The sequence below is a fragment of the Megascapheus bottae genome, chromosome 15, assembly GCF_031878675.1.
Source record: "Megascapheus bottae isolate mThoBot1 chromosome 15, mThoBot2.hap1, whole genome shotgun sequence".
Taxonomy (NCBI): Eukaryota; Metazoa; Chordata; class Mammalia; order Rodentia; family Geomyidae; genus Megascapheus; species Megascapheus bottae.
The window spans coordinates 8269793-8294584 of NC_143523.1; the positions used below are offsets into that span (position 1 = coordinate 8269793).

At 38.7% G+C, this 24792-nt stretch overlaps 1 protein-coding gene across 3 annotated transcripts in view; it reads right to left on the reverse strand.

The window, feature by feature from the left end:
* The window catches only part of Wdr11 (WD repeat domain 11), a 44703-nt gene that overhangs the window by 14730 nt on the left and 5181 nt on the right, over positions 1–24792 (reverse strand). For 2 of the 3 annotated variants that reach the window (XM_090345731.1, XM_090345734.1), the window contains exons 5-15: positions 22862–23048; positions 20438–20603; positions 19192–19306; positions 17682–17877; positions 17156–17259; positions 14343–14519; positions 11927–12011; positions 7537–7643; positions 5653–5728; positions 2300–2408; positions 354–478 (exon numbers count right to left, since the gene is read on the reverse strand). In XM_090345731.1, the coding sequence (XP_090201857.1) occupies positions 354–478; positions 2300–2408; positions 5653–5728; positions 7537–7643; positions 11927–12011; positions 14343–14519; positions 17156–17259; positions 17682–17877; positions 19192–19306; positions 20438–20603; positions 22862–23048 (1447 nt within the window). The remainder of the gene's footprint in view (positions 1–353; positions 479–2299; positions 2409–5652; positions 5729–7536; positions 7644–11926; positions 12012–14342; positions 14520–17155; positions 17260–17681; positions 17878–19191; positions 19307–20437; positions 20604–22861; positions 23049–24792) is intronic. The other variant, XM_090345732.1, reaches the window with a different exon arrangement.

Genomic DNA, 24792 nt, shown 5'->3' on the forward strand with positions numbered 1-24792 from the left:
ACTCAGAATTCCCAACACATGGTGTTATCACTCATCTTCGGGGCTATCTATGTGCATCTGAGGTGCAGAAGCTGGAGGTAACAAGGTGGAAAGGTGCTAGAACTGTCATACTCAGACCTGATCACTGGCGGGTGACAGCACTGCACGTCCCTGACTGCTACATGGTAATACAATTAATTTAACTCTTAGTGTCTGGGTAGGCCTCAGAAACCAGATGGGCTCAAAAGCCCCGTCCACCGCTAATCCCCAGATGCCTATGGATGGCACTTTTCAGCTCTTAGCCATAATACTGGTACTTCACATTGCACAATGCAACACTTTGGCACTTCACACTGCCATAGCATACTACTTACCCGATCACAGACGACTCAGCAATGCTCAGCTCTGCATCTGAGACCACAGTCTGGCGGGCCATGGCCTCTCGGGTGGCCAGCTGTTTCTTTCTTAGGCTCTTCAAGTTGTGAGATGGAGACCACTCCTGTGAGGCAAAGGCAGACACACCTACAAGTGCCAGGCTTTCCAGTGCCACAGCACCTTTGGGAATAGCTGGCCTACTCACCACTGCTCAGCGCCACTTACCCCTGCATGCAAGCTGCTCTGATCAAGGGGAAAAGAATATGGGCAATCCTCTAAGAGGAAATGCTTATGCTTACTTTTTTCACAAAGTGGAAACAATGAATCCAAAGACAGCATCTCCTGTGCTGGTGCCCCTCCCCCACACAGGGTAAGAGCCATCCGCCTCATGGCCTGACATCTGGCAGAGATCCACCCAACACTGCTCCACCTCATTTACTTACTCTTCCATATTTCCATCTATTCTAGTGAGTTCCATTCAATATCCTTGTAGATGTTTCACACGTATCTATTTGTAAGATTTTGTTTTGTTTTCTGTGATAGAGTCTCATTGCATAGCCTGGGGTAGCTGGAACTCACTATTCAGCCCAGGTAGGCCTCAAATTCAGGATATTCCTCCATTAGCCTCCTGAGTGCTGGGATTACAGGCATTCTCACCATAGCTGGCTCACATATACATGTATTCCTAAGTTATAATAATAGTATTGAGTTATATGTCATCTTCTTTCTTACAGTTTTAATTGTTTTTAAGGTATTTCTCTCCTTGTCTCCGTATCATCAGTAGCACACTATAGGTGTAGCACTAATTGTTTAATTGTGCTCACCAGGCAGGTGCTCCAGCACTTGAGCCATATTTGCTTTCATTATTTTTCAGCTGGGGTCTTGCATTTTTTGCCCAGAGTTGGCCTGAGACTATTATCTTTCCACCTACAGCCTTATGAGTAGATGGCATTGCAAATACACAGCACTCTCCTCCACTTGTTAATTGGGGTGTGTGGGGGGGTGTTATGCTGGCCCCAAACCACAATCCTTCTACTTCCTGTCTCCCAACATCTGAACAACATGTGTGAGCCACAATGCCCAGTAAGCTTGAACTTTCACACATTCTGCTGGTGTTCAGGGTTCTCTGCATTCATTAAACGTTGACAATACCCTGTCCATTTTTTCCCACTAGAATTTAATCACTGGTGACTACAGGCACCCCAGGCTGATTTTAGACATTGGAAAGTTTCTTTTCCAAAATCAACTTTGATGATCATATCTTTCATCAATAAGAAATTATTAATCATGATGTAATCAGATTTGTACTATACTAGTCTTAAAGATTCACAAGTCTAGATTTGAGCTCCTTATTAGGTGGCTCCATTTTCCGTTCTTATATCAATATGGCATTGGTTTGTGGTCTGTCTTAATATTAGGTAGAGAGGGTCCCACACCTTCCAGTTACTTCTAGTCTTTTCAAGAATGGGGTATCCACTTTCAATCTTTCTTCTTTTATAAACTTGTTTACTGTGTTCCTCAAAATATCAAAATGAAATTCTAATGGGAATGTACCAATGCAATACTAGACTGACCATCCAAGAAAATAAAAATTATCTCCATTTACTTATATATCTTGTCTGAACAACATTTTTAACAAGATACACAGAAATGATGTCAATTATAACTAAAAACATCTATCCCATACATACATATTTAAATAAATTAATTCTACAGTAGGCACTGGTGACTCACAAATGTAATCTCAGAAGGCTGAGATCTGAGGATCGTGGTTAACAGGCAGCTCAAAGAGAAACGTGTCAGATCTGATCTTCAATTAACTAGCAAAGAGCTAGAAGTGGTAGAGTACCAGCCTTGAATGAAAAAGTCAACCAAGAGGTAAGAGTCTCGGTTCAAGATCCAGTACTAGCATACATACAAAAATTAATTTTTAAGCAAAACTTACCAGTGCAGTTATTGCAGGAAAGCTCTTTGACATTTCTCTAAGAAGGGTACAAGTCCTAACATCCCATAGCTCCAGGGGTTTATCTTTGAATACAACTGCCAAGTACTGCCTGAATAGTAACAATAAAAGAGAGAAAATTACCTAAAGTCCCTTTCTATACAAACGAGTATAAACTGAATGAGTATACAAATGAGTATAAACTGAAGGGTCAGATGGCAAGTCCTGAGTCCAGCATAAGTGGGTATACTAATACTCAGTGCCTACGGCAACTTGTCTTCAGGAGGTAAAGCTCTGAGATGCGCTTGGACTTATGTGGGGAGTCCAGTTTAGGTCAAGGAGGGGCCTGAATTCAAATCCTATGCCACACCTGACCTTAATGCTCTCAATCTTTCACAGTTGACAGAGGACTGTATTATACAATGTACCTCAGTCAACCTGTGATGCAGGTTTGGATACAAATTAGGTAAAAATAATGCAAGGTGCTTACCATGCTGCCACAGCATGCCATAAATGCTACTGGAACAAAGTCTATGGATGCAATTCAGTAATCAGTTAGCGCTGAGGAGGGAGAGGGCTAACGCCAAGGACATGTGACAGAACAGGAGCATCCTAGGCCCAGAGCACCAAGGGACGGAGTCTTCATCGTTACGGGACTTCTGACAAGTCATGGAACTCCTGTTTAAGGTTTATTCTATCTTTACAATGGTTCTAACAAAACCTACCAGGGTTACCTCTCTACATGCCATAAGGATTAGAAAAAGTAAAGACAGCACAAGGAAAGAATTTTACAGGTTATGGTAGTTATATATTATACTGCCTACTCCACCTACTATAAAGGCATATGAATAGCTAAAGTAAGACAGATGAGGTAGGTACCTCAAAGATTCTCTGTCAAACACTATGTTAACAGAAAAATGGCATTCCAGTCACAAAAAGATGACAAGTGACAAAAGACAGGAAAACTGAAATTTGGGAACATGTTATGTTTCTTTTTGACATTACTGGGATTTTAAACTCAGGGCCCCATGCTTTCTAGACAGGCATTTCACCACTTGAACCTCTCTGCTCTTAAGTGATTTTTCAGGTGGGGTTTTACACATTTGTCCAGGACTGGCCTCACAGGAGCTCCTCCTGCTTTTGGCCTCCTATGCAGCTGTAACATCAGGCAGGAATCATCACACCAGCTTACTACTGATAGGGAATATTGCTAAGTCTACCCAGTATGGCCTTGAACCTCAATCTCTACCTCCCACAGAGCTGGAAAAAAAGGTATGAGCCACCATGTCTGCCCTACAGAAAACATTAAATGCCAGGCTTAGTTGGTTGGGGACTTCGTCCATAGAAAATAATGAATTAGTAGTGAAGGGTTTGAAGTAGGGTGAAATGTGATCAGTTGTTTCAGATTTATGGGTTTAGTAGGAAAGTGCAGTTTAGCAATGAAGATTTGTAAACATCTGAGCAATTCTTAAACTTTCTAGTCTCAAGCTCTTTTACACTCTTAAAAGATACCAAGGCTTTCCAAAGATCTTTGTACCTAAGGTTTGCTGAAAGGAAACTCCACACAGTTTAAGAGAAGAGTCGTTACTGTGTGAGGGAAAGAGCAAGATGAGTTGGGTGGAGCCTGAGGAGAGAGATTATATAGGGAGAAGGGTGGGGCCACAGCAGAAGTGGAGGTGACCCCAAAGGATGGGGAAATACCTAGTCTGGGGAGCCTCTCACTGCTCCCAGGCCTGCCCGTTGCCAAAAGGGATTTCCAGGGTGCATGGGGAGAGAGCCAAGGAAAGGGGTCATTTTTCCTGGGCAGACCTAACAATGTACATTTTAGTAAATAATATTTTACATGTGAGAAACCAAACCTAATAAATTTAAAGTCCTTAGTACATATAAAATGAAAGAGATGATAGACTCCAGCTAAGACGGTAGATCTAAACCCAGTCATACTGTAAGTTATGCTAACCACTACGATGAGAAGGGTGAGGTTGTCAGACTGGACAGGCCAAGTCACAATCTGCCTACAAGATAATACTTGTAAGCATAAGACACAGGTAGGTGACACACCTGAGTATAAAATATTTTAGGTAAATACCAACCAAAAGAAAGCCAGAGTGACTATTAACATTAGAAAAATATAAAGAGAAAGAGGATCTTCCCTCTTGAAAAGTTAATTAACCTAAAGGCTTTGCAATTCTAAATATGTATATTCCTATTTACAGAGCCTCAAGAAACCCAAAGCAAGGATTTAAGTTCTTTAGAACAAATATAAATAAATCCACAACAAAAGCTGAGATATCAGCACTCATTTCTCAGAAAGTCAGAATAAACAGGCAGAACAGACTTAGCAAGTCCAAGCCTGGAGAATGGGCCTTTGTGGAATACTGTAATCAACATCAGTAGACACAACTCCTCCACTAGGGACATACAGTAAGATATACCACATGCTGGGCCATGGTACAAACTGCATTAAACTTAAAAAGACGCAAGTAGATAATATATAGTCTCTGATGATAACAGAAATCAGAAAATAACAGGAAGGTATATCTAGAAAAACAATTGTATAGTTCGGAGTTAAAAACATGTTTTTATGACTATCCTGTGGTATACATATTGAAATGCTACGAAGTAAAGTAAAATGAAAAAGTAATAGTGGCATAGTGGTGTACACCCACTATCCCAAAACTCAGTTGGCTGAGGCGAGAGGGCCTCTTAAGCTGAGACACTGAGTTTCAAGCCAGCCTGGCCTATAGAGTAAAATTTTGCCTCAAACAAACAAGAACAATAGTAAAATAAACCATACGCAACTTTTCAGTAAAACTAATATGCTGATTTTAAAATTTGTATGTACAGCACACAAAAAAGCAGACAATATTGAAAACTAGAAAATTCACTTTTGTTTGGTTTTCATCCAGTTTCTACTTCTAATATACTGCTGTACTAAGTATTTCCTGCTGTAGCAGAAAGAAACATGAAACACTACAGGAAGTTCAAAGGGTCTAAATTATAAAGAAAATGAAATCTTTCATTTAATAATACCATGCTTAAGTGGAAATACACAATAATCTCATAAGATAAAAAATAATTTTTATGATATAAATGTACACTTGTATCAATTCTGCTACAACAATACAGAGGCTATGGCTTTCCCATTCTCAGGACTGGTTAAGGTTTATCCAAAGATTATATCACATTTAAGATATAGAAAATTTTAAATGGTAGATATTTAATTTTGTAGTCTAATTTTTTTGATGGCTTGCATATCACTATTTGCTATCACTAAGAAATTAAATTTTCTACTTCCCTGGAAATTAAAGATTCCATTACAGTAACAGCACAGAATTCTTGAGGATGGCACTCACTTCAAATGAGACACTTTAATCATTTCAATGGGAGACTCATCGTTGCCTCGTTCACCACGAAAAGCAATGCTTCTACCTGTGATTGCAAATATTAAAAGAATTGTAAGGTAGCATGCCCAAGCTGTATGAAGAAGACAGACCAATGTGACCTGGCCACTCCCGCCCCTCTGCCCTCCCTCCTGTCCTCTGCCCCCACTTCCTTCATTCATCTATTTGCTTCTAAGCTACTCTTATTAAGTTAAAAACAAAACATTAGAATACTGCAAGGTTACAATCAACCATGTATTACTTATATTCAAGATCTACTGTATAAAGGCATTTTTTTGTTGTGTTATGGACTTAAAGAAGTCCATAACTATCAGTGTAAGTACTTAGGTGTCAAAAAGTAATCTGTGAAAGGTCAAGACTGCTGTCCTGATCTTGGGCCTATTGGGAAAAATAAACATGAATGACAGAGCGAAACAGCCCCTAACCCTGGGGCAGTGTCATTTACAAGAGCAGTGCTCAAGTGTTTGCAAGCAAAACTGGGGCTCAGGGACACGGAGCAGATCACTTACTAAGACTAGGGCTGATCCTTTAATTAAAAACAACTGTATCTTTCAGAGCTTAGAATATAGTTATATATATATATATGTATATAGTTTAAAAATACATGCTATGTTCTATATTCCACACAAAACACATATATTATACCACAGTCTATAATACATACTGTATATATAACATATAATAATATACAGTGTTTCTATACAAAATGTGAACTTATAGCTCTCCTGTGATGTTTCAAGTATTTTTTCTTTTTTTCTTTCTTTCTTTTTTTTTTTTTGCCAGTCCTGGGCTTGGTCTCAGGGCCTGAGCACTGTCCTTGGACTTTCTCAAGGCTAGCACACTACCACTTAAAGCCTCAGCACCACTTCCAGCTTTTTTCTATGTATGCGGTATCGAGGAATCGATCCCAGATATTCGTGCATGCTAGGCAAGCACTCTACCACTAGGCCAAACTCCCAGCCCCCAAGTATTTTCTTTTGAAACTCATTTGGTTGTTCAGAAGCACTGAACAAGTTATTTTACTAGAATATTTTCTACTGTCATTTTCAAATTTTTAAATTAAGTTTTTCTATTTAGTAACTATCAAAAGTTTTAAATTTGAGTGTTTAAGACCAAGAATTGGAAACAAGAAGTTCTGATTATTTTCTGTTTACAATTATTTATTTCTATTCCAGTTTAATTTTCTGTACCCTTTGCCATGTATATAAGTTTATTTGATCCGTGGAAGGGAAAGGGAAAGGGAATCACAGAAACAGCAGGACAAAGCATGAACTAATGCAACTACGATACTCACTAGACACTGCTGGAAATGAACTTTACAACTTGGGGGGGGGGAAGGGAAGAAAGGAAGTTATAATAAGCAGGAGAAAATGAAGTGTTCAAAAAGAGATGTATTCATTAACTTAAGATAACTGTAAGCCCGTTCATCACCTTTACAACAAATAGTTTTAAACAAAGAACTATCTTTAACATTTACAGCTTTTAAGAGTTTCCTGGAAAGGAAACACTTAGACATGAGGTAGGTACAGGAGTTATTTTAAATTATCTTTTGATTATATATGAAACACTGTTCTTAAAAACAGACTAGGTTCTACTGTTTTGTACGGATCTAGCTGTTTAGACTAATGCTCTTTATTAATAATACTTCTATATAAACAATGATGAGACTTTTTCTAGAGCAATTATCACAGAACCAAAGTGGACATTCACAGAGAATATCAAAATAACCACCAAGGTCAAAAGAAGTTCCTTAGAACAAGTTTGTTTCCCCCCCCCCCCCATAAACAGCAACATGACAAGCTATTTTGGAGCTCTGGATAATCTAAATATACAAACCTGTTGGAAGATCAACCAACTGTAGTTCATTTCTTACTAATCCCATATTGTTTGGTGTTGAGGTAGCAAAAGAAAGAAAACTGGTCAAACTTGTCCATTCAATACCCCTAAAATCAAAGAAAGATTATCCACATATATTTTTCCATTGAAGAGTTAATTTGAAAAATAGGTTTTTCTAATACCTATTTCTGTGTCTGTGTCTCCGTATGCGTGTGTGCATGAGCCAAGCATGCCCATACTGAAGCTTGCACTCAAGGACTGGGTGCTGTCTCTCAACCTTTTCACTCAAGGCTAATGTTCTAGTATTTGATTCACAGCTCCACTTCTGGCTTTTTGCTGATTAACTGGACATAAGACTAGCACAGATTTTCCTGCCTGAGCCTTAGCCCTGAGAACCCAGGATTACCAGCATAAGCCACTACCACCTGGCTGTAAGATCTAATTTTATTAAACAATTTAATTAAAATATGACTAGTATCTTCTGAGAGTTCACTACTATATACGCTAACACATCTCAGATTACTTCTAATTAAGACTTTATTTCCATTTTAACTATCTAGAATTCATATAATCATTAAAATCAGTATTAAAATTTGTCCAGAAGTTCATATTAGCACATTCCTGAGAACCAGCTTTAAAACAAGTGGTATAGACGTGATTGTGAGCAAAATCCTTGAGGTCAAGTCCCTTAAGAATTCTGTCAGATTTGTCAGATTTGGAGGTAGACCAAAGTTCCATGTGGCATCATCAATTAGAGAAAAGTACAAGCCTCATAAGAGAGCACTATGGAAAGCCCAGGAGCCTGCGGAATACAGGGCTGATGAAGGCCAAGGCACACCCACTCCCCTAACTGCTCTGCACTGCTAGCTGCGGGAGAGGTGACTGGGAGAGAAACTTCACTGTCAGCTGCACATGCAGCAACTCATCCGCATTTATGGGTCAGCGATCTTCAACACCTACGGCTGCTCCAATAAAACAATGGCAGATCTAGATAGCTGTGAAAGAGGTTGTAAGCCTACAAATATGCTTTAGACCCTTCACAGAAAACAGTCACTGATCCCTCAATTCATTTTTTCATTTCTATGTCTACCTGAAAGCAATTACTAGATTTGACATGAAATACTATCTTTCTCATTTGTCCAAGAAGCACACCTATGTCGTACACGATATCCAAGCTCATATATGACTTGTTTTCAAGGCCACTCAGCTCATCTCACTTAACCTTTCCACTTTATCATGTGAACCTAATTTACTGTGTGTGTGTGTGTGTGTGTGTGTGTGTGCGTGTGTGCGTGTGTGTGTGGATGCCTTGATTCGGGGCTTGAACTCAGGGCCTAAGCATACTCCCTCAGTTTTTTTCACTCAAGGCTGGTGCTCTACCACTTAAGCCACAGCTCTACTTCTGACTTTTTAGTGGTTAATTAGAGATAAGCATGTCACAGACTTTACTGCCCAGGCTGGCATTGAACTTCGATGCTCAGCCTCCTGTGTAGCTAGGAAAATAGACATAAGTATTTGCTTATTTGAATAAGCATTTTTCCTCAGTGATTCCTGTTTACCCATGAATCTTTGTCTTATGGCAGAAAAACAAACATAATTTGAAGAAAACTGAATAGTTCCAACAGAAGGCAACTGCTCCAGTTACTTAGGATTCTAACCATCTGAAAGTAAAATGGAGTCCAAACACCTAGCTTAAACTAAAGCTTTTAGGAATTTTCACTCCTGGAATGACCTCTCTCCTTTGCTCTTGAAATATGAGTTAAGTCCAGGCCCAGCACAGACTAGTTCCAAGTTCAAGTCTCTGCAACTCAGTTCTTTATCTGTGATGTACAAGTAAGACTGTGTGCACACAGGACTGCCACACAGTGGAGTAAGCGCTGCGTGTACGGGTATAATTACCATCCCCAACAGCTCCTAATCCAAGAGCTCACTGAGGCCAATCTTCTTCATTAGCTCCCCATTCACTGAACTCAAATTCATCCACAGGGAAAACCACATCATTTGGTTAATTATTCTGTAGAAAACCCCTTTCTTTCCCTTAGCAGGTGAATAATGTGTTTTGTTGCTGTTGTTTTGGTTTTTTTCTCCCACAGAAAACTAAAGAAGAAAGGACTCTCTTTAAACTTAGTTTCTATAAGTCTAGTAGCTTCCATCAGATATGTTTGTCACAGAAACCCTGGGGGGCCACGTTCCAAGTCCTGCTGCTGGCAGTCAGAATTAATGAAGTCATAGTGTAGTGATGACACCATCTGGCCTTCCACTCTTCATTCTTTTTAAATACACTGTTAAGCCACCAGTGTGGATGTTCTGCACGGTACTGTTGTCTGTGGTGTGAGGGATGAAGAACAGAGCTTCACAAATGCTAGGCAAACATTCTTCACTTAGCTACATCTCTAGGCAGTAGCCTCTCTACAGCAAGAAGGAATGGTTTATTTCTCCAGGCATGTGACAAGTACTTCAGGAAAGTTTGTTGGGTTAAATGAATCATGTCCAAGAAAAACGTAGCACTCCTTATGTTTCTTTAGTGCCTCATGTATTCGCATGTATTCTAGACCTACAGGACATAACACCATCCAGTTCTATAAGCACACTGCTTAACAGATTGCAGCAGCACCCTACTCATCTATCTAATTCCTGCTGAAGAAAATAAACTCAAACTGGACCTTAAAGTAGACTGGCAGCTGGGGACCAGGGGCTCATGACTATAATCCTAGCTGTTCAGGAGGCTGAAATCTGATGACCAAGGTTTGAAGTAAGGCTGGGCAGGAAAGTCCATAAAACATTTTTTGTCGGTTCTTAAGGAACACAATTCTTATGGAACACAATTCTTGTGTTCTAATACCAACATAAACTACTATTAATAATTTCTAAAATTTAAAACAATATTAAGGGTGGTTTGAATGGGGGGTAAGAATGCTGAAGGGAGTAACACATATCAATACACATTGTATTTATAAACTACTTAATTACATGATACCTCCTTTGTACAACTACTAAAAGTTAATCAATTAAAAAAAACAACAAATAAAACAGTATTAAGTTCTACTATTTTCAATTCAGCATACTGGACCAAAACAAACTAATGATCTAAGAAAATGAACAGGTCCACTCTACTTTCTTACTTCTAGATATCTTCCAGTATATTAGAAGCCTCAAAAGCTCTGTCTACAGGGAAACAGAAGATTCTTAGCAGATGTATGCACAACATTCCTGGTTAAAACTGTACAGTTTTGCTGGGGTTGGTGGCTCACGCTTATAATCCTAGCTATTCTGAAGGTTCAGATCTGAGGATCCTAGTTCAGAGCCAGCCTGGGCAATAGAGTTCCTGTGAGACTCTTACCTTCAATTAACTACTCAAAAACCTGGAAGCGGCACTGTGACTCAAAGCAGTAGAGGACTTCCCTGAATAAAACTGCTCAGTTTCCGCAATCAACAAAAATAATAGTAAAAATAAAAAAATTTCCTGTACAGTTTTAAGGGAGCCTGCCCATGCAACTTGTCTGCAGTTATACCACTGTAACTGCATGGATGCACAAGATTCATGTGTAAGGAAAAGAACTTTCCAAAGGGTAGTCACAATTAGCAAATAAAACCTAGAATGCACTGAGTTTATTGCTAATCAGTTCTGAAGTTTTTATAACACATCTGTGAAGACTTTATAATAGCTTTTAATTGAAACACTAAAACTGCATTAATTGAAGCATAAAGATAACAGGATTTTAGAATTCTCTTGGGTGGCAGCTCTGAATATAAAATGAACTATCTTCAAAATGGCAATTAAAAGGAAACTCATGAAACTCATGAAAATGGAGCATCTGCGTTTGATCAATCCCAATGCTTTCCTGTGTGTGCAGCCTATCCCCTGAGTGTTCAGTATTCCTCTAGCACTGCATGAATAGTCTCTGTATTCCATAACCATAGCTGCTATCACAGCACAGGCAATGAGATGCTCACCTGCCTGATTCAGTCAGCAAATTTTACTTAACACTAACATTTGACTAATAAACCAGTTATTAAAGATTTCAGTATTCAGACACATTTTAACAAAGAAATAAAGACAATTAATCATTAAAATAACTATTCCAATTTGTCATGAGCAGTCTCATGGATAGGTCTTCATCAAACTGAAAAATAAACTACACCTGAGAAAGTCAACACCATGATTTCCAGTGAGAAATAGACTAGACCTTAGGAAAAATAAATAAAACAACTACAAAATGTTCACTGTTCATGAACTTCAAAAACAAGCTCTCTGAACTATCCTTAATTAACATGGCATTAGCCGAATATCTGTTTTCTTATTGACAATTTTCAAGTGACAGCCAGTGCTTCAGATGCTGAGCGGATATTACATTATGTCGTGGACGTCAGCGTCCAATGACACACTCACCTGACATCACAGGAGTGGACACTCAGCTCCTTGTGCAGGAGGCCACTCGTGAGGTGGTACACCAGGACAGAGCCATTGCTCGTACCTACCAAATGATAAGCACAGGGGATGGATTAATGGGAGCACCAGTTCCTTCCAATAAGTCTTTTCTCAGGAGTGAATCATTTTACATTTATCTCTCATGAAAGAAACCCAAACTACTCTGTGGTTCTCCTGAACAAAAAGGGCCCAAATTGCTGTAACTAGATAGATTTTCTTTTTTATGCAAGACTCTGAAATCTGAATGCATAATTTTCCTGAGCTTTTCTACAGTGGAGATTCAGAATATGCATCACAGCTGGTCCCTTTTATTACAGCCAGGCAACCCAATATCACCGATTACATTTACTTTCACAGACCACAATCTTCTGTTTTTACTTACCAATTGGTTAAAAAATATTTTTGTTTTGTCTCACTAAGTAAGTCATGGCAAGACAGTAAAGTATGGAAGTTAAATTGACTTCTGCAGTTGAAGAGGCCTAGGTTCATGACCTGGCTCTGTATGATTAGTACTACTTAGTACTAAATCTATCAGTGTTCCTTCTATAAAAGAGGGGTAACAGAAAATCTATCTGCTACAGATTAAATGAGAAAAATCCAGGTAAAACACTTAGCGTAACATTCGGCACTTGGTAACACTTGGTTACCAATCCTGACTGGTTAATTAATGTTTGTTATCACAGTCATGAATAGTTTGTGGTCATTACTCTTCCTCATCCCAATCAAAACAGTCAGCAGGGCCATCATGAGAACACAATGCTAATGAGGATGTGGGGGGAAACCTTTCTACACTGTTTTGAAAATGTACATTAGTTTAGCTGTGATGCAAATTCCTAAAAAAAAAATCTCTGTATGGAGATTCCTCAAGATATTAAAAATAAAACTCCCATATAACTCTGCTGTAACACTTGGGGGCGGGGGGCTATATCTAAAGGAATGTTAAACAACATACAATACGTACACATCCATGAATACTATTTACAATAGCCAAGATATGGAGCCAGCCAAGTTACTCAATAGTCAACTATCAGATAAAGAAAATGTTGTACTTATATACAATAGAGTATTATTCAGCCCTAAAGAAGAATGAAATTATGTCATTTGCAAGAAAAATGGATAGAACTGGAGATAAATCAAGCTCAAAAAGACAAATCTCATGTGGTTTGCTCATATGTGAAATATAGACTTTTAAAAAAATGTCATGAATGTAAAATGAGGTTGAAAAAGAGAAAGACCAATGGAAGAGGATAGTTATGAATATTGTAGAAGTATATTATACATGAATGAAATAGCATAATAAAACCCATCAGAAAAAAAACATCAAAAACAAAGGAACAACAACAAAAAGAAACCCAACAGAAACCATTCAAAGTGAGAAGAAAGAAATTAGGCAGGAATGATATGAGCAGGGTGAATCTGGCCAAAGTATATGCATACGTGTCATAAGTATTACAATGAAACTCCTTTATACAATGAATTTATCCTAATAAAACATGAAATATAAGTGAACATGTCAGGTTTTCATTCAGGAAAGGGAAAAAGCAATCTTAAGTCATGTCTGTAGACTAGAAGAGAAAGCCATAAGTTCACCAAAAGCATCTTAAGAGAAAAGCATCTTAAGAGAAAATAAATAAACAATTGAAAAAAAATAGAGAAATATGTTTTAACTTTGCCTACACTTAAATACATTTTGGAGTTTCCTTTATAGGAAATTAGGTTTGGTTATTACTATGAACATAGACCAATTTTTCTATCTGTAACATAAAAATATAGGCAATTTTGAACCAAAAAGCAAATCTGTTACAGGGATCACTATCTATTTAAACCATGTCAATACACAATTAGAAAATTCAGAACATGATTATTTTTAAACTGCTCACACTGACTATATTATTAATGAATAAAATTCCATGCATAGAAAGACTGGGAGCCCGGGAGTTTGGCCTAGTGGTAGAGTGCTTGCCTAGCATGCACAAAGACTCGGGTTCGATTCCTCGGTACCACATACATAGCAAAAAGAAGTGGTGCTGTGGTTCAAGTGGTAGAGCCCTAGCCTTGAGAAAATCCAGGGACAGTGCTCAGGCCCTGAGCCCAGGCCCAGGACTGGCAAAAAAAAAAAAAAAAAAAAGACTGGGAAGAAAAGCCAAGTAGTCTGGAGTCAGCATCACCCAGGACTATTCCGACAGGACACCTACTGCCAGTATCTCAGACTAAGTTGACCAGTCTCAAATGCCTGTGTTGCACTGTGACATTGGGAACAACAACAAAGAAAACAGTTCTAATATCCATACAAGTTCACTCAGCCAGTTGATGTATCCCAGGGATAAAAGGGTTAGCATTTTACACAATGAGTTTTAAAGAGCAGGTCAATACGTACCCACAGCCAGCAGGGGCTGATAAATCTTGATGTTTTTTGTGGTCAGCGGAGGGCACATGCGGATGGCGAACTGAGGGAAGGGCAGTCCTGAGAGCAGTCCTGTGAGCAGGAATTTGAGGTGCACCTCCTGCAGAATGGAGCCTTTGGGATGGTCTTCCCCCGCAATTGCACTTTGCCCTAATTTGCCATCAAATATACAACACATTAGTTATCAGGGCATGCTGACCTTAGAAACTGAAAGCAGCTCTACGTGGACATGCTCATCGGGTCTAAAAGTTGTGGTGTGATGTATCACGGCAGTGGCTGTAGCCCTGCACATGCAGCAGCATGAACACCCCAAAGGATAAGGTTACTCCAGATGACTGCTCCCCAGGATTCAGGGGCCTGTGTCTTCTAAATAATTATTTCACCCAAACTTCCTGGTATGAGGACACCAACCTGAGCTGCAGGCTTGCAGCATCCCCTATCCCCTCCCCTCCCCTCCTCTCCGCTCCCAGGGCCACTCTCAGCCTGGGTCTTCTGTGAGGGGCATGGAATGAGTAATCACAAAAGAACATGTCCAGAGAACCCACTTAAGAGTATCTAGTAAGAAACCTCAATGTGATACAAGATTTAAGGTTTATTATTATTTTCTATGTAACACAATATATAAATGCATTAACCAATAATATATTCTAGAAATTGCTATTTTAAAGTCTTATACAATATTATTTTTGTATATAAATACTGGTTATAAGTCGTCTACAACTAAAAAGTGACTCATACAAACTACTCTAACAAAGCAAGAGTAGGAGTAAAGAGTACAATGAGCTCAATTCTGTCCATTAGCAAAGGCACAAAGCTTCCTCCCTGTAAATCACTGTTCAATATTGGGATGAACTTGCCAAAAGTGAAAGATATGTAAGTGACCACACACTTATGTACATGCACAGCCTGTGAAAGGGAAAAGGAAAACTACTCCATGGGAATAAGACTATGACTACAATCCTTTGAAGCCATATTTAATGTTACTAGATGTTATTAACAATTTATTAATTAACAATGTATTGATGTCCTTATATAGAAAAATTAGCTAACAACTTAATCCACTTAGATGATCTCTTAGGGTTGATCATAAAATTGACAGCAATCTCTCTGCTTATTTTGGTAACAGAAAAGGGATAGTAAGGAAGTGGTACTCCTGACACCATCAGTTAGTTTGGGGGACACTCCCAGGAACTGCACTGTTTCCAAGTGTTTTCTATAAGAGACAATTCACACCACAGAATGGATTAGGCTCTAACCGGAGAAGCCATAGCCAATAGATACAAATCAGTCTCTGTGTTTAACTGAATTGCCTTCAATTATCACTAAGTACACAATGAAATTCAAATTAAAAGTTTTAATTAAAATGTTTTCAAGTGACAAAAGCTTTATTCATTTAACACTTAAATCTACTACCTAGTCAAGAGCTGCTATATAATCTGTACCTTTTTGTGTTTTAAATACTATAATTTATATCACTTAGCTACCTAAACAGTCTCCTACAGGCTTCATATTACTGGTTAGTTCTTTTCATTTTTCACTTTAATATTTTATTACAAACAGACAAGGTCAATTAACTCAGAAAATTGCATTACCAGTAAGATTCTGCAAAACTCCTAAGTATATCTAAGCTTCCTCTCATGAATTCATGTCTGAGGTGAACACAAAACTTTGGATACAAAAGTTGGCCCTGGCTTGGTCAAAGGATCACACTGCTGACAGGAATCATGAGGAAACTGAGGCCTGGAGATGTGAGCATCTTGCCCTAGATGACGGTGGAGCAGGCAGGACCAGTGGCCATGGTAAGAACTGTCTCCAGAACCAGTTCTGGTTCACAGGTTGGCTTTTCCACCTACTGCTGTCTGGGCTGGGACAAATCATTGTACTTTTCTGTTAATGACGTAAGAGCTTCCCTAACAAGAAAGAGGTACTGCGTTTAATTCCTAAGTACCGAAAGGAAAAAATATTTTTTTTAGAAAAGACTGTTTGGGGGACACGAGTGTGGCCTAACGGTAGAGTGCTTGTCTACCATGCCTGAAGCTCTGGGTTCAATTCCTTGGTACTTCATACACAGAAAAAGCTGGAAATAATGCTGTGGCTCAGAGCAGAGCCTTGAGAAATCTCAAGGACAGTGCCCAGGCTGAGTTCAAGCCGCAGGACTGACAAAAATTTTTAAAAAAAATTAAAAAATTGCTCTGTTACTTTACCATTCAACAAATATTAACTGCATTATCTATGAGGCCTGAGCCCCTGCAATACAAAATTGACTCAAACATTGTCCCACCATTGTAGCTTGTAATTTACTGAAGGAAATAGAAATAGAACCACAATTACAGTACAGCTGATAGCTATTAAGGCCCACAAAACAAGAGCGTTTAAATCAGGCTTGGAAGAACACAGAACATAAAATCTGACTTGAATTTTGAATAAGGACCAGCAGAAAGAACAAAAGCATAAATTGAATTTCAAGCCACAGCGAGTGAGCACGCAGGTCTCAGGGAGGTTGGGGCAACCAAGCCAGGGCTGAAATCTCTACATCCAGAATCCAGGTGCCCAGGCACAACTTTCATTTAGATTAGAATTTCCTAAGAAAGAACACTTGCTAGGTCTAACCACTGTAGTGCCATTTCAGCCACTTCTAGTTAAATAGTTCATAATCGTCTCATTTATTTAAGTCAAAATGATCCTAGATGGTAGTTTTCTCCAAGTATGACCTTTGACTTTAAAATCCTGTTGCCATTCAAAAGGAATGTGTAAGGTGCAAGTTAGAAGGAAAGGGCCAAGCTCACCAATCATGTTATCCAGAGACAGGTCTGGGAGCTTGTTCTGTAACACTCCTGCAGGAATTCCACAGAAGGACACAGGTGAGTACAAAGGTGACACGCCAGAACTGCTGCAACGACATAATGACCACATGGTTTCACACAGTTACACGTAAGCCACTCAAAGGTGAGACATTCTACTAGTAGTGTTTAGTATGCTTATCCACAGGTCAGTTTTATCTAATGCCACAACTGCATAATGGTTTAAAATATTTCAAATATTTCATAGAAACATGGCCTAGCCAATTGTTATAGGGTTCTGGTAGTATTTTTTTTTTCCCAGTCCTGGGGCTTGAACTCAGGGCCTAGGCACTGTCCCTAAGCCTCTCTGTGCTCAAGGCTAGTGCTCTACTACTTAAGCCACAGAACCACTTCCGGCTTTTTCTGTGTATGTGGTAGAGAGGAATTGAACCCAGGGCTTTATGCATGCTAGGTTTTTAAAGGAAGGAAACAGAAAGCAACAAGGAAAATCTGAGCCCATGGATTCACTTACCTGTGCCGTGAGCTTCGGGTACACACAGTGGACTTGAGCTCCCATATCATGACCCTGCCATCACTCACAATGAGGGCGGCCGCATTCTCATTGACAGGACAGCACACCATGCTGAAGGGACGGACTGTTTTTGTCACTCGGATGGCATCACACTGGCTTCGTAAATCATAGGTAAGCTCCTGAACAGGATCTGGATCTTAACACAGAATTGTCTTCTATCAACGTCAGAAACAACCAGGTCAAAATCACCAGCATTTGTGTCAACTTCCTAAAACTCTACTGAGAAGACATGGTTCCATCACTAGAGCAAGCAGATGAAGAGTTTTGCCTTTTACAACAACTTCTGACTTCAGAAGAGAAAAATAATTCATTCAGAAGTGGCACAGTAGCTCAAAGTGGTAGAGAGCTAGTCTTGAGCAAAAGAACTCAGAAAAGTACCCAGGCCATGAGTTCAAGCCCCAGAACTGACAAAAAAAAATTCACTTAATGAATGTATTCAGGCTTAACTTCTGCAAGAACAGTATGATCAAGGCACCTTGTTTTCTAAATAAAGAAACTGATCATAGAAGAGTCACCAGTGACATCTTATTAAATAATGAGTAATATACTATCATATTTATAATTGCAGTGGTCTACAAAGTTTAAAAACATCTGTACTCTATAAAAGATGTGAACAGCACACTCACCTAGTTTTTTTTTTTTTTTTTTTTTTTTTTTTTTTTTTTTTTTTTTTTTTACCAGTCCTGGGCTTGATCTCAGGGTCTGAGCACTGCCCTTGGGTTTTCTCAAGGCTAGAGCTCTACCACTTAAGCCACAGCATCATTTCTGGCTTTTTTCATCTATATATGTGGTACTGAGGAATTGAACCCAGGTCTTTGTGCGCACTCCTGGCCAAACTCTTGGCCCCACAAAAACTTTATTTCAGTTCCTCAAAAGGCACATGTAACAAGTGACTTTCTAATTTTCTAAGATCTAACTTTGCCATTTTACAATGAAAACTCTGATAACTGAGCCATTGTGTGTCAAAAGTAAAGGCACACAGGTTTAAACTTAAGAAGGAGTCACAAGTCAGGAATGGTGGCTCACTCTTGCAATCCTAGCTACTCAGGAGGCTGAGATCTGAGGATTGCAATTCAAAGCTAGCCCAGTCACTAAAGTCTGAGACTCTTATCTCCAATTAACCACCAGAAAACTGGAAGTGGTGCTATGGCTCAAGGGGTAGGGTGGTAGCTTTGAGCTGAAGAGCTCAGGGACAGTGCCTAAGCCCAGAGTTCAAGCCCCATGACAGTCAAAAAGGAATTACAAGAAACATCTGTAATATAGAGGACGTACACTGTTATGGTCGCTAGAAATTAATCTTTGGTTTGTATTTTTATGCCCCATGATATAACTATATTGTAACATTTTCTCAAGGCAAGGATAAGCATTAACACTTGGATGACATTTGTCACATAAAGCTTTATAAAACCATTATGAAAAAATAGATAGTTACTGTGAGCTCAAAACGCACCTGCTTCATCATTTGAAGTGGTGAAAGTACTATTATAAGATCTTCGAACACGCAAGGTTATGCAGCCATTTTCATGTAAGCAAAATAAACCATCACGCTGAAAGCAGGGTATTACCTTTAAACAGATGACACATTATCTTTTAAGAAAACAGTAAAGTATATGCTACCACAAACAAGGCTACGCTAAATAAAGCTACCAGTACAACTATGTTCACCGCAGCTAAGTTACAGAATCAACCCAGATGACCTTCAGTAAATACATGGATCAAGAAAATATGGTACATATACATATATATATATATGCAATGAAATTCCATGTTTCCATCAGAATGACATCGCCCCATTTGTAAGGAAATGGAAAGATTTGGGAAAAAAAAATCTTATTACGTCAAACCCAAAGAAACAAAGGCTCCATGGGTGCCCTCATTTATAATGATCAGAATATGTCTAAGATAGTCCTACCAGAGGATCATAGTAGCTCAATAGCTATGTATGTAAGACCATATGAAATGATGCTAATTGAAATGAACTCCAAAACATGGAAACAAGAGTCTTGTTTTTATTTTTAGTGTACTGTCTTTTTTTGTTGTTTCGTTTGTTTTTCCTTTAGTTCATTCCCTGTTGTCACTGGTTTTGATCTGGGTACCTTCTGTCATGCAAAAGTTTATCTGGTCAAAGGGTGAACTAATGCAATAGTGATACCCTCTGGACACTGTTGGGCAGAACTTTAGACACGGTTGGACATGAACTTTACAACCTGGGGAGATGGGGAGTAGGGCGTGGATCAGGAGAAAATGAGGGAGGGGTAACAATGTTCAAAAAGACATGTATTCAGTACCTTATAGAACTGTAACCTCTCTGTATGTCACCTCTACAATAAAGTAAAATTTTAAAAAATGTATACAAATTAAAAAAATTTTAAATATAGTATATGCTATAAAATTCAAAACTTTTACTCAAGAGAATATAGGAAAAGAAGCAACTTTATATATTACCCCCAAACCTTAAAATTAAATATACATTAAAATTTGTAATCCTGACAAAAGTCTTCATCTACACAATTCAGTTGTCAGAAGAATTTCTAGGTAAATCAAACCAACCAGAAATACAGAAGTAAGGAATGCAAAATAACACTATTAATTATTTAATAAATAGAAAAGGTGGAACTAATAAGTTTGTGAGATTATGGTCTTTCTAAATAGCATCTCTAATAGCTTTAGGAAAATAACTGATAAGCTGTGGATACCTGCAGAAAGGCAACTCCTGTTCGTTCTATTGCAATGACACCCACTGTCTGATTCACCTCCAGGTCAAGGATTAAAATCTCTCGAGGATAGAGCAGCAGCATGTGATTCCTTTTGGAGGGCAGATAGGCCAACTGGAGGCAGTCATTCAGAGTTACAAATTCAGCGCTGCAAGAAGTATCAAGAAAAGAACTGATTCAGAACCAGTATGGGAACTGTAGTCATATAAAATGAGTTGGTGAAAGGTTAAAATTTGTACTTCAACATAAAACTGCCAGCAAGAATGTACTTCAATTTCCTGAAATGACCAACATGGGTTACAATCTGAAACTCAGATCCCTACTAACTGCCAGAATCCAAATTGTGACAGTTTAATTTTGCAAAAATTAGGGTATGCTTGCTAGGCAGGAACTCTACTAGAGTTAAACCGCCTACTCTTTTTGCTCAAGTCCTTTTTAGGATAAGAGTCTTGCTTTTTGCGTGGGCTGTTTTGAACCATGATAACCTCCTATTTATATGTCCTTGTGGCTGGGACAGCAGACACATACCATCACATTCAGCTACTGGCTGTGAGACAGAGGTCTGAGGCTGGCCTTGAACCACAATTTCCCAAACTCTGCCTCCTCAATTGCTAATATTTACAGTGTGAGCTGCTGACACTGAGCATTTTATTTTTACTATTTTAAACAAATGTTTACATAATATCAAAATGTTTTCAATTTTAAAATAAAGTTAATTTAGAAGATTAGAAAGAGATTTGTTTTGCATTAAAATCCTGATGCCATTTGTTAGGTGGGAGAGCCTAAGTAACATTTTCAAACAATATGAGACTCTCCTGTCCTAATCTATAAAATGTAAATAGGACCAAAGTAAGAAAACATGAACAAATGGACATGAAAGCACTCATATCAGTTGTATTTAAAGGAATAAATAGTGTATTTTAAGGGATGAGTACTTAAGGGATAAAGGCTCAAGATACACACAATTTGCATGACAAAAAAACAGACAGGTTAAAACCCACAAAAATATTCAGGAATTCCATAAAGGAATATCATATATCATCTTGGTACAGGGTGGGAGATAAATCTGGTAAGTTTTACTTACCAAGTAGACTGTGCCTTAATTTATAAAAATGATATTTCTTCACAAAGTCTGAAAGTACCTGTAGGGCGATTTATATCTTTACCATGCATTTTTCTGGTAATTACCTACAAAGTCAACACAGAATAGTCCTAGCACGTCAAGATATTTAAAAAATGAATGCCAGTGCCGGGAGCATGGCCTACTGGTAGTATGCTTGCCTAGCATGCACGGAGCCCTGGATTCGATTCCAGGGAATCACATATACAGAAAAAGGTGGAAGTGGTACTGTGGTTCAAGTGGCCGAGTGCTAGCCTTGAGCAAAAAGTGTCCAAGGACAGTGCTCAGGCCCTGAGTTCAAGCCCCAGGACTGGCAAATAATAAATAAATAAATGCCAGAAAAAGTCCACCAATTAAAAAAAATATGAGATCACAGTTCTAGGAAAAAGATCTACTTCCCAGTTTGTTACTTAATATTTTAGTTGATTCAATTTTCTTAAACAATCAACAGTTCACATTCTCAAAGTGAATTTCTATGAGGTCTCAACCATTTCATGCAGCACTTTACACACATCGTATCTGTTAATATTTGTAACAATCCCACATGTCTGTTAATATTCCTAACAATCCCATGTCATTTTCTGAACTCTATTTCTCATCTTGGGAATGTAACCTGATCAACAAGTTCCCTGGAGCCTGGCTCTCCACCAGCACAAGAGACATCTCCACCTAGATGAGAAAGGCATATCTATTCTCCCATCTAATGACAATGTACAAGATTTAAGCCTGGAAAACTCACTGAAATGAATAATGAACTTTTGCTTCCAAATTTTCAAGTATTCAAAGCTCCATAACTAAAATAATCTCCTATCATTTTATTTTTGGCGATCCTAGGGCTTGAACTCAGGGCCTAAGCACTGAACCTGAGCTTTTGTGCTCAAGGCTAGTGCTCTACCACTTGAGCCACATCTCCACTTCCAGCTTTGTTTTTTGGTTTTTCTTTTGGTAGTTTATTGTAGATAAGAGTCTACTTGAGCTGGCTTTAAAACACAGCCTCCTAAATAACTAGGACTAAGCCACTGACATCCAGCTTAATCACATACAGAAGTAAAAATCAAGAGGTAAAAATTTTAATCTACAAAATCAGTAGAGGGATTAGCTCAGCTAATTGAAGCAAAGAGGCCAACCAATGCTGGGTCTCTCCTCAAAGGAAGTGACAAAAATATTTTTTTTTCCTATAGTAAGTTTTAAATTAGGAATGAGAATAGGTGACATGCAGGGGGAAAAATCAAATGTAGTACAGTTCCTGATGAATGATATCATCTTACACTTGTAACTTAACTTACCTGGGCTTCTCCTGAGTGATTAGAATTTTGACTTTATTAAGAGCCTTCTTAGCTCCTGTAGCTGCAGCCAGCTTGTTATGAGCAGGGCTAGAGTGGGGACTGGAGATGTACACTTTTTTCCCAGGGCCTGAGGGAGGCTTGGACGGAGAGAAATCAGAAATGAACACAATGCCCTCGCTGGTAAGTACTGTTAAAAGAAGCAAAGCTCTAATTAGAATGTAATCAGTTTAGCTCAAGTTTTTATTCTAATATAATCTGAGAGCAAGATAATAATAATTTTAATGATATAGAACTGGCAATGTTATACAGTTGTAACACTCTGGAAGCATTCTCCAAGTTGAAGAGAAACAGGGCCCATTAAAATTCAGAGGCCTCAGGCTGAGCATCCTAAATAATGTCTTATATTCCAAAAGACTAAAAAGTAACTAGTGCTTGTCCTTCAGACACATTTCATGAAAAACTCTCATTAAAAACCTTTTCTTCCCATAACTTCAACTTCAAACACTTTTCAGAATATGAGTCACACAGGAGGAAAAAACCCATATATGAGTCTCTGCATATCACAATTAGCTAGATTCAAAAATCTGAGTTGACAATGCTAAGTTTATTAGATTATTATGAGCTAAATGTATTTCCTTTTACCTCTCTAACATTAGAATAAACCTTGAGATAAGTTAGAGAATATTTTCCCTCACATTAAAAAAAAAAAATTCCTAGACAGGTACCAGTGGTTCACACCCATAATCCTAGCTACTTGGGAGACTGAGATCTGAGGATCATGGTTCAAAGCCAGACAGGGCACAAAAATACACAAGACCTTATCTCCAATTAACCACCAGAAAACCAGAAGTGGTAGAGCTCAAGGCTTGAGCTGAAGAGTTCAAGTTCAGGCCCAGAGTTCAAGCCCCATAACCAGGGAGAAAAAAACATCTTGCCAACTAAGGCTATTTTATGCTCAGAGCATAAAAATATTTTAGCATCATGTTTTGTAATTACGCCTTTTTTTCACACAGAAATAATCATAGTGGGGTTGTGTAGGAGAAACTCATTCCTGGCAGTTAGGGAAGCTGCCCTTGGCACAAAGATCAAGGAGACATTCAAGCTCTGACAACTCTAGCACAGTCCATGTTAAATAAATGTTAGGACAGGTGGCCCTTCAAAACATAGTTCTCACCAGCAAAATCACAGTGAGGCAGAGCTAACATAACTAAGTTAGCCTAAATCCTTGCCTGCTCCTGGGTTTCCAGAACTCCTCCTTCCCTTGTCTGAGGTGCCTTCCTTTCTTGCCTGTGCTGAGCCAGCCTTCCACTGAGCTCCCACAGCACCACTTTATATGTCGGCAAGCTGGTGAACGAGTGTACACGTACACACAAAGGCCGGAACATGCCACCCTACAGACAGCGCTGTAATCACGCTTCCCATTCCATCTCTTTCTCCTTCCTCTACCGCACCTCTCAATAAGTGTGGATGGAGACATAAGCACCAGTCATTCCAACTCAGGGAAAACAACCCTGACCATCACTAAGTCCCTTATCTTCGTCAGCCTTATGACCACTACCAAAAGGAAGGTACTTGGACTGTTTTAATGCAATTCAGCCACTCTCAGTTTCCACTTCTCCTCAGTCCTCTTCCTAGTTACTTTCTTTAACACCTCCTCATAACCTAGAATTTAAGAATTCATTATCGTCACAGCTCATGACCTGACTGCCTCTCACTAGAATGCTACTCTATGCAGGTAACTTTGTCTTGGTACAGTACACAGAGCTCAAAAAAATCTTTTGGCTAACTGAATAAAGAATATGTTTTCTAAATATAAAGTCTCATACATATCTGCCTAAAGTATTTCTCATTTTAAGATCATTTAATCAATAAAAACGTCAAATACTGGAAAGTATCAATACAACATCAAACACCATCTTGTAAGAAAATTG